This window comes from Aedes albopictus, chromosome 3 (assembly GCF_035046485.1).
Source record: "Aedes albopictus strain Foshan chromosome 3, AalbF5, whole genome shotgun sequence".
Lineage (NCBI taxonomy): Eukaryota > Metazoa > Arthropoda > Insecta > Diptera > Culicidae > Aedes > Aedes albopictus.
In genome coordinates, this window is record NC_085138.1 from 292,801,525 (window position 1) to 292,812,853 (window position 11,329).

General features: G+C 37.8%; 1 protein-coding gene across 1 annotated transcript; it reads left to right on the forward strand.

Moving 5' to 3' along the window:
• Window positions 1-2,649: 2,649 nt before the first annotated feature.
• LOC109418767 (zinc finger protein 485) lies at window positions 2,650-10,840 on the forward strand. The gene is made up of 2 exons (XM_019692997.3): window positions 2,650-3,995; window positions 10,027-10,840. Exons 1-2 carry the CDS (start codon window positions 2,784-2,786, stop codon window positions 10,786-10,788), a joined length of 1,974 nt encoding a protein of 657 aa, XP_019548542.3. The 5' UTR covers window positions 2,650-2,783; the 3' UTR covers window positions 10,789-10,840.
• Window positions 10,841-11,329: the final 489 nt, after the last annotated feature.

An 11,329-nucleotide genomic window follows, 5' to 3' on the forward strand; every position in this document is an offset into this window, starting at 1 on the left:
TTTGACTGTTTGTCAACCTGTTATGTGTGCATCATTGGTACAAATTTAAGCTCGATTGATTAATATTTCGCAAAGTTAGAACCGTTCGGGTAAAACACTATTTTTCAAACAACTCATTTTTGAGCTGTCATATCTCGGAAACCAGTGAACCGAATTGAATGAAATTTTGAACGTACACTAACAATATGTAAATGCTTCACAAACTATTAAAACATAGGTACTTTTTGAACATTGAAAAAAGTTATCATGGATTGACATTTTTTGGATTTTTCTCGAAAAAATGTAATTTTTTTACATCAATGTCAATAAATTTTAGTGTTGATATCCAAAGATTTTGCACTTCTGTTCTCAAGTTATCTCTAATCAGATATATTAGAGCCTATTAAGATTGAAAGAAGAACACTTTTAGTAATGTTTGTGTGGTGTTGTAAATTTGACTTATTTTCCTCTATATGGGTAAAAATTTCAAACAGGTATAACTTAATTCGCCGTGAGAATATATTACATTTTATAACGTCATATCAAGTATCAATATATTGTTGATGAACGTTAAAAAATTCATTCAATTCGGTTCACTGGTTTTCGAGATATGACAGTTCAAAAATTAGTTGTCTAAATAATAATAATTACCCGAACGGTTCCAACTTCGTGAAAAATTAATCAATCGAGTCCAAATTTGTACCAATGATGCACATATAACAGGTAGACAAACAGTCAAAATTTGAGATTTTTTGATGCACTCTATGAAAAGTTATAGCATGTTGAATTTTTTTGTAGGAGAAAAAAAGTTGCCTATCCCAAACATTTTGGCCATCCCCTGTACTTCGATTTAACGGTTTATTTGAGGGTTGACCAACTGCCAATCCGCGGCGCTCGCATCGTTTTTGTTCGAGTTTGACACTACTGCCACCTAGTTGATAGTTGGCCAAATTCAGTCCTTTTAGAATTAAGCGAATCTGTTTCCGAGACTAAAATTTGAATCAAAAAATGTTCGAAGTTTTACGTCTGTTTGTCTGTGGTGACATTGTTTTCCTTTCGGCATTCAAAAACCCAACACTGTTCCTTTTTTTAAACAAGCTTTTTTTTAGAATTTAGGCAATTGGTACAATTATAGGAATTATAACTGCTTTCATTTTCAACATAGATGTTTCCTTCTTTGCTGCATAGGCTGTTCTTTCGAATTGCACTTTTCAGGAAATTATCGGCATCACAACTGCTTACTTTTTCAACATAGATTTTCCCTTCTTTTCTACATGGGCTGTTCTTTCGAGTTGCAATGTTTAGGTAATTATCGGCACCACAAGCACAGGTGTTTAGAAATTTGAAAAAAAATATATAATAAATATAACATCAATTTAACACCGGTGGTTGCAATAATGCCCATAATTTCCTGAAAAGTGCAATTTGAAAGAACAGCCTATGTAGAAAAGAAGGGAGAATCTATGTTGAAAATGTAAGCAGTTATAATTCCAAAAAAAAATACTAATTGCCTTAATTCTAAGAAAAAAATTGTTTTAAAAGAAGGAACATTGTTGGGTTTTTGAAAGCCAAAAGGAAAACAATGATACCTTTTTCCTTCTTCATTAAAAATATTTAGAATTGCTGGCATTAAAACTGCTTATACCTATGATCACTTTTTCTATTCCATAGTATTGGAATAATGGTAAAAGCCCTTCTCATACCGCATGAATGAAGGGCCTTTGAAGCGAATAATTAGGAGCATCCATTGGGATGGATTCCTCCAACCATTTGCGTAGAAAAACGTGGTCAGTTGAGTCTTTCCGAGTAACTCAAAGTTTTCGACAGAAAAATCTTTTTAAATTTAAACCGACCATAAACTGGTCCATTAGCATCTTGTACACTGAACAACATCAAAAGAAAATGCATTTTCTCTATAAATTTTGCACATCACTTTTAAAACTTTATTCATCGTGAAACAAGTGCTGCACAATTTTCACAAATCTGTCAAAAACAAAACATTTTATAGCAACGCAACTGGAATGGACAGTTTGTGAACTTTCAAGATAGGTTTAAAGATCAACATGCAACTGTGTACAATGGTAATTAAACGTTTGAACCATTGTAGAATATTTTTATGGATATATCGTATAAGAAATGTTTGCGCGTAATAACACTATAATGTTAAAATCCTTGCCTATAACATATTTTTATGATCAACATTGTACTGTTTGTGTATCGAATTAAACTTTTTAGACGAGTATATTAAGCTTTTCTGGGGAATGGTACATTCTGGGGAATGGATTTCTGGGGAATGGTGCATTCTGGGTAATGGATTTCTGGGGAATGGATTTCTGGGAAATGGTACATTCTGGGAAATGGTTTTCTGGGGAATGGAATTCTGGGGATTGGTATTCTGGGGAATGTTATAGAATCGAACAACAATAACGTATATGGTCTTTTTATGGTTGAAACAATAACATTTTATGTATTCAAAGTATCCGTAGGTGTTGTACCTATGTTTTCTATGAAGAATGTTAGTCTTAAAAATAGATAATTGAAAAAATACTAGCTATAGGTCTCACTTGCCCCGGGGTACCCTATCATAAGCAAAGACATAACAAAAAATTGATCATGCTTGCAAAAAGTTTCCATGTGACATGCATGTTTTGTGATATAGGACAATTATGCATCTATCGGTCCGAGAGCTTGCAAACATTCTGTCAGACAAAATCGAAATCAATTTGTAGCCGGTATTCGATTTGAAGTGTTGAAGATTTTCAAACTTTTAGTATTTTCAGTGAATTCGTAGATTTACACCAAACATGGGTCGTAAGTGCAGTGTGGCAGAGTGTGGTGGCAATTACGAGAGCAGATTGCGACTGGGTCGGCATGCTACAAGCACATTCAAATTTCCTGTTGATCCGGCGATCCGGGAGAAGTGGGTGGCAGCTGTGGCCCGACCGGACGGGTGGGTGCCGAAGAAAACCTCTTGCATTTGCATGAACCACTTCCGGCCGGATGATTTTGAGAAGCTGAGCAAACCGGCCAAACTAAAAGCGGATGCCGTGCCTACGCTATTCGGGAGTTCAGTGGCCGACTACGAACCGGTAAAGAAGCCCAGCGCCCCGGAGGAAATGAGAATCGATTTCGAGAGCTTCTATGGGCGGGTACTGGAGCAGGCCGAGTTTTCCGGGTGGCACTTCTACAAAAAGAGTGGAATAATACATTTCTATAACATGGATGATTCAGATAAGGATAGTGCCATCGAGGTAGTGAACAGTATTAAAATTTTCGAGAATATGAAAATAAGCGTATTTGTTAAGGATGTAAAACAATCGGATGCAATTGTGCGACGTGTTCTTGGAAGAGATTTGAAACTATGTCGTTGGTCGCAATTTGAAGCAATTCTGAAGAAGTACGAAATTAAATCTCAAACCCGTGAGACTGAGGAGAACATCGATGACGGTGACACGACGAAAAGGCGAAAAACCAGAAGCGATATTCAGATGGTAACCATCCCTGAGCAGAGCATTAAGAGTGAGCCTAACGACGAAGCGGACAACTCGCCGGATGGAACGGAATTGGACATGGAGATTGTTAAAGAGGAAACGAATATTGATAATTCTGAAGATGACTCCGAACAAGAATCGGATCACTCACCTGAGGAGAAGGTGAACCTATATGAAACTCTACGAATCCTTTCCGAAGCTAAGCATAAGTGCTTCATTTGTAATCTGGAACATGAAACAAATCAGCTGTACGATTACCACCTAACAGCTCACATGGATATGCTTCCATACGAGTGCGACCGGTGTATCACGGAAAAGGTAACCATTCGATCGCTGCCAACGTTGAACAAACATTTCCTGATGCACCTGAAACCGTTGAAGTGTCGAACCTGCGATGCTCGGTTCACTACCTACAAATCCCGCTTGATCCATGAGAAAAGTTTTCACGCCCTGTCCGAACCGATTACCTGTGAAATTTGCAAAGAATCGTTCCTGTCTCAAAAGCGTTACACCAAGCACATGAAGGTGAGTTATAATCAGATATAAGTCTAAATAAGATTATCACTATCTGAATCGATCTAAGCTCGTTTTGTATACATAGAATGTTTTAGGATAGCCCTGTTTAAACCATTTAGACCATGGGCCACATGATAAGATTCGTGCGACAAACTTCAATGTTCCTTAGGTTTTAATTTAAAATGACAGCAAACCGAAAACAAATTGAGTAAAGGTAAACTGATATCAAAATCTGATATTAATTTGTTGCTGAATACGAATCATGTTTTCGATTTGCTGTAATTCAGTTGTTGGACTTTGCTCGGGAAGTTTCTCTATATCCTTAAACATAGTTTTGTAGTCTTTTATCCACTAGGCCAGTGCGTGATAGCGGGACATTTTGTCTGCTGCACTGCAGTGAGTCTGTAAATCACTTTCATAATAACATTGTTGCCTGAAACTTGGTCGTATAATTCAGCTTGGTTGAGTAAGATTTGAGGCCAAGTTGGATGCAAAACGGTTTCAAACCCCCCCTTTGAAGAAGAGAACAGAACGGCCGAAAATATGTAAGTTCCCCTAAATAACGAATGTTTTGTTTATCGACATTTCCCTGCACCGACCCGACCAACCCAATGATTCTTTCAGCATTAGTAGCTATCGTTCGTTTTCGTTATGTGGTACTGGTGGGATATCGAATGTTTGTAAACGAGCCTGCTGCAGGCTGGGGTATGCGATGCTGAACTCGTTTTGTAAATGATATTACCTGGGTACCACTACATTGCAGTAGAAAACAAAACATTGAACCACTACTACCTACATCTTCAAAAAATATAATATAATGTTGTACAGAAGTGCCTATTACTATGTTGCCGATGAATGCATAATTGTCCTATCAGGGTGTCGACGACCTGGAAAAACCTGGAAAGTCAGGGAATGTCAGGGAATTTATTTTCGGACCTGGAAAATCAGGGAAAGTCAGGGAATTCGGTTGATGGTCAGGGAAATTTTACACGACAATCATAAAACGAATTATTAGATGACACACAACCTCATACAATTATGAAAATAAAAAAAAAACTAGCTAAAGCCTTGCTATTTGAGTAGGCAATGGCCGATAAAGCCATAACAGTTTTAAATATCAATCTCTTACGGTCGATAAACTAGATAAAATCCAAAATTTTAAATCCATCATTCTAATTTACGATCAAATCATACATTGATTTATGAAGTATTCAGTTGATGCTAAACTGATCTAAATTCATTCATGAATCCTTATCTCGTGTCACAATTACAAGTCCATTTTAGTGCAAATGAACTCAACATTCAAACTACACCACACTCTACTTAATATCATGATTGGTGAATTTCGGCCCATTCTTTGGTGATATCGTTTTGAGATATATACTAAATCTTGCATCTTGATGTGTTTCTAATGAATTTATTGGCGGATTCAATATGAGTTCACTGATGATATAATTTATTTTTTCTGGTGAAATTATTGTTGAATTCTCAGGATATTCTCAGTAAAATCTTCTCGAGATGATTACCTAGTTCTTCTTCTGCTTTATTTTAGATTTACACTCCTAGTAGAGCTTGGACTGTCTCTCTTCAATTTAGTATTCTTAATCACTTCTGAAGGCAACCAAAGCTTATCCATTAGAGAACTTCTTGTTCTCCATAAGCAACTCTACACGTTTTTAGATCATTCTTTATTTTTTATATTTTGTGATATCTTAACCCTAAAAAAATAATTCTAAAACAATTTATTCAGATCCTGGGAAAACTTGTAAAACTTGTACCTCTTAGGCACAGAATGTTGCTAATTGGCAAATTGAGAGATTAATTTTGATGAAAAAATCGCGTTCTGGCGGGATTTGATCTCACGACTCCGTATTCGCCAGCCCGCCGCTTCAACCAACTAAGCCACAGAACAGAACAGAAAGCCAAACTGACTCCGAGCCCACACCCTAAAACCGATCAGCACTAAAGTGCATAATTTCCAGACTACACCAAAAATGTGTAACCCTTGCACATTCACAAAATCAGCTCCTGCGTCCACAAAATCGTGAAATTCGCAAAAAAAAATTGTACGGCGATCTAGCTAGGTTTATTAGTGACCTTGGTAAACAAAAAATAGTTATTTATGTAACGAGTTGCAAAAGTTGATTTTTTCAGCACGAGTCGTACATTTATCCAACGAGGTTTGCCGAGTTGGATAAATACGAAGAGTGCTGAAAAAATCGAGTTTTGCAACGAGTTCCATACAAAATTTTATGCAATGATTTTTTCATAATGCAACCCATTTGAGTTGCATAATGTTCATAATGCAACTCAAATGAGTTGCATAATGAACATTATACAACTATTTTTTATTATGCAACTAATTTCAGTTGCATAATGAGCCAGTTCGGAAAAGTTGGCCATTATGATACCAAAATGAGTTATATGAAATGTAAATTATGATACTGAACTGCATAAAATGAAATTTCGCATCTAGAAGAGTGTACGAGCCAAGGGGTTGGTCATTCAGCACACTTCATTTGTGCCGTGATTTTTGAGCGTGTGCCAATATGTGCCTAAACTGTGCCGGTTGTTTTTCAGTGTGTGCCGAAGTGTGCCGAACGTGCCGGAGGTGTGCCGAATGTGCCCAGTGGAATATTTTCTTAGAATGTTTTTGCGCTAATTATAATCCTGTCTATTTTTGGCGAATGTTATTGGTCTAGTCGGTGTTTACCAACAAAATTCCACCCAGAACACTTGTCTAGAATCTGTATGAAGGGATTGTTTGCAATCGTAAGTATAATGACAGTTTGATTCCATACCGCAAAGTTGGATTTCTATGTTGTGCCCATGTGTGCCGGATTGTGCCGGCATGTGTGCCGAGATGTGCCGGCATGTGTGCCGGGCACAATGTGCCGAGTGACCAACCCCTTGGTACGAGCTGTTTTTCTAGAATGTGTAACTGCTACACATTTTTGTGTGGTCTGGAAATTATGCATTTATGAGTAGGTCTTACACATTTTAGAGATGAGCGGTTTTACTATGCAGTAAAAGGAAAGGCATTCCATTTAACTTTAAATTTTTAACATTCCAAAGAAACTGATTTCATTCAAAGCCAGATTTTTAATAGTGTTTAATGGTGTTATAATTTATAGAAAAACAAACTAGTTAGAGAACTGGTTCCAACTGCTTCCGGCATAGTGGCAGGCCTACAGACAAAACTACAGGATTCATAGAGGTCTTTTGACAAACACGGAAAGTTTATAAACTACATTCAGAGGTTTCCAATACATGCACTGTAGTTATTTTTAGAGTGTTCCAGGATTTCCACCGAAGGAAATCCAGGTTTTATTTTTTAGAATTGTTTTTCATGAAGCCATTTACGTATAGGTAGACATGCAAAATTTGCGGCGAAATTATTGTAACTTATAAAACAAACGGCCCATATAGCCGAGGCGGTAAACGCACGGGTATTCAGCATGACCATGCTGAAGGTGACGGGTTCGATTCCCGGTCGGTCCAGGATCTTTTCGTAAAGGAAATTTCCTTGACTTCCTTGGGCATAGAGTATCTTCGTGCCTGCCACACGATATACACATGCAAAATGGTCATTGGCAGAGGAAGCTCCCAGTTAATAACTGTGGAAGTTAATAGCTCATAGAACACTAAGCTGAGAAGCAGGCTTTGTCCCAGTGAGGACGTTACGCCAAGAAGAGGAGAGGAAAACAAAATCAAGATGTCATTCTAATGAAATTCTAGGGAGAATTTCTATCATATATCGTAGTAGTAATTTTAGCGTTATTTTTCAAAGAATCGTTGGTATAGGCTGGTATATCTTCTGAATGAGTTTTACTTTAACCAAGGAGTTTTTGGTGGACATGTCAAACGTTATTTTCAGCCCAGGGTATCAGGTAGAAGAATTATGAGGAAAACCTGCTATCATGCTTCAAACAATTATTTATGCTTGAATGCTCAATAAAATTTCACCATTTTTTATCGGTTTCAAATCCGAATATAGAAAAAAAAGGTTTAATTCAAGTTCATTTAGAAAAAAATATGGTGCACTTTACCTTTTTTTCGATATTTGCACTCCTAAAAAACCTGGAAAATTTATAGATTTTTTTTATTTCATGAGTATACTATAGGCACCCTTAAGCTTCGACTTATACATGACCTGGAATTTTCAGGGAAGTAGTCTGGAAAGTCAGGGAAAGTCAGGGAATTTGATTTTCAAAATTGAGTCGACACCCTGCCTATGTTCAATATTTTGATTATTTCAAACTATTATTATAATACATATTTGAATTAACTTCAATAGTTCAAACCCAATGGATTCTACTTTTAAAATGATATGCATCATAGCTCCAAGACTGAACTTGAATTAAAAACGGGCCCAAAAGACAAATTAAGTCTATTAATTTGAACTTTTAGAGCAACTTTGGATCATCTCTCGTCAATTTTCAATACGGACCAAGCTTTCAAGTACAAGCTGCTTAATGAATTAGAAGACTTTTGAATGCATATTCTACTAAACAAATGAATTCCTGTTCTTACATTAGAAATCACAAACTAGCCTTTTTTTCTTAAATATTCCTAATATCATGCTCGTCGGCTTCTCGAAATGCCCTCACTGGCCTCGGTTTGATGACCATTTCCTGATCTCCTTTCTATTATGCTTGCTGTAAGCGCTTGCACTGAAACTTTACCAATTTTGTTATATAGGACATTTATGCTTCCATCGGTTCAATCGTATGTAAACATTCTGTCAGCCAAAATAAAAACCAATTTAAAGCCGATGTTTGATTTAATTGTTAAAGATTCTCTTTAATTTTTAATATTTAGAGTAAGGTCTTCGATCTAATCCAAACATGGGTCGCAAGTGCAGTGTGGCAGAGTGTGGTGGCAATCACGAGAGAGAATTACGACTGGGCCGGCACACTATAAGCACATTCAAATTTCCTGACGATCCGCGAGAAGTGGGTGGCAGCTGTGGCCAGATCTAGCGGGTGGGTGCCGAAGAAAACCTCTTGCATTTGCATGAATCACTTTCGACCGGAAGATTTTAAGCAGCTGAGCAAACCGGCTAAGTTAAAACCGGATGCCGTGCCCACGCTATTCGGTAGTTCGGTGGCCGATTACGAACCAATGAAGATGGCCTGTGATCCGGAGGAAACAGGAATCGATTTCGAGAGTTTCTATGGGTGGATACTGGAGAAGGCTGATTTTTCCGGATGGCATTTCTACAAAAAGAACGGAATAATACATTTCTATAATATGGATGATACAGATACGGGTAGTGCCATCGAGGTAGTGAACAGTATTAAAATATTTGAGAATATGAAAATAAGCGTGTTCGTTAAGGATGTGCTTCATTTGTAATCTAGAACATGAAACTAATTATTTGTGCGATTTTCATCTAACGGATCACATGGACATGCTTCCATACGAGTGCGACCGATGTGTCACGGAAAAAGTAATCATTCGATCGTTACCAATGCTGAACCAACATTTCCTGATGCACCTGAAACCGTTGAAGTGTCGAACATGCGATGCCCGATTCACTTCTTACAGTGCTCGATTTACCCATGAGAAAACTTTTCACGGCCTGTCCGACCGAATTGCCTGTGGGATTTGTAATAAATCGTTCCTTTTTCGAGAACGATATGACAAGCATATGAGGGTAAGTTAATTATCAAATTTTAATTTCTACTTAGACTTTATCAAGTGCGTTTTAAGTAGAAGGCTGTAGGATTGGTTCTTCCTGATGGTCTTTTAGATCATTGGGAAGATGAAGTGGATGTAAATAAAATGAACATGGAAGCGGTGGCTAATTGCTGGTTACAAAAAAAATGAAGTTCAACAGAAACACACGTGATCGATGGACAAATTTAAATTTTTACAATGTATCGGTGGGAAACGTAAAAACGGAACAGTATCGTCCATATAATCCCTGTTATATTTTTTTACGTGCTTAGATCGAATTCAGATAGTGATAAGTTATGTTGTTAAGATCCATACGTATATGCGCAAATGCTTCAAAATCACATTTATTTCATTTCAGTACCACACCGAACTCGAGGCAGTGTCGTGTAAGATTTGTGATAAGCAATTTATCACTGCCTACGATCTGGACCAGCATACGAAGTCAGTCCATCCCAGCTCGGCCTCGTTCAACTACGAAGAACTCTCTACATTGGACCCGGACGTAACGCAGGATTTCAACGCTCCTTTGGAGAACGCTAGCAAGAAACCTAAGAAAGAGTTCTTCTGCATTGAGTGCAACAAACATTTGCCCAATTCGAATAGTTACTATTCCCACATGCAAAGTCACCGAAAGCAGTACCAGTGTGGCTATTGTGGGGTTCGAATTGCACGGCTGCGAGATTTCCGAGATCATGAAAACACCCACACCGGAAAACGACCATACGAGTGTGATATTTGCAACATGCGGTTCATGGCCGCGTCGACCTACTATGGCCATAAAGCAACTCACAAGGCGGAGAAGAGATTTGCTTGTGAAACTTGCGGACGGACGTTCTCCCGGCGAGAACACATGGTAAGCCATTCCAACACACACAAGAAGCTGGTACGCCGAGGACGTCGTTCGGTGAAGGCAGCCGAACAGGTTGAGAAGGCGTCTGATGAAGACGCCCCTAATGAGGAAGTCTCCAACGGAGAAGCGCCCAATCAAGAAGTGCCCAATGAGCAAACCCCCAAGAAGGAAACACCCGTTGCGGATGACGATGCTTCCCCGAAAAATACAATTGAAAATGATACTACAATTGATGCAGAAGATTCGACGCAAATTGAAATGGAGTCCTGAATGTAGTATGTTTGTAAATCAATAAATGTTTCTTTCTGCTATTATTACTTTGTATACCAAACCAACCTATCTATTTGTTATATTTTAAAAGAACATCATGAGGACTAGTGCTGCTAAGAGACACTTTTCAATTTTCATTTCCGTTGTTTTCTTTTTCCGTTACTAAGTTTGATTTTGTTTTTAATGCACCATTCGGAAATTACTATACTGCCGTGAATCGCATATCAGTCCCATCTTTGCTGGATTTCCTATGCAAATGGGACAGATATGCGATTCACGGCAGTATAGCATAAGTTAAAATTCACGGAAATAAAAAGATTAAAAAAAAGCAATCCGAAATTGATAAGGGCTGTTCCAAAGAAAACTTAATGCAGAATTTGACCATTTTTACATGGAAGATTTTGTGTGGAGCATAACACTGCGCAGACCTATCGCTCGTCTGTCATACAGTATTATGTATTTTGGTTCCTCATTGTATAAAGCTTTGAATTACGTCGAGATTAAAGCAGAAGTTTCTTCAACTAGGCTGGCTTTCCACTAG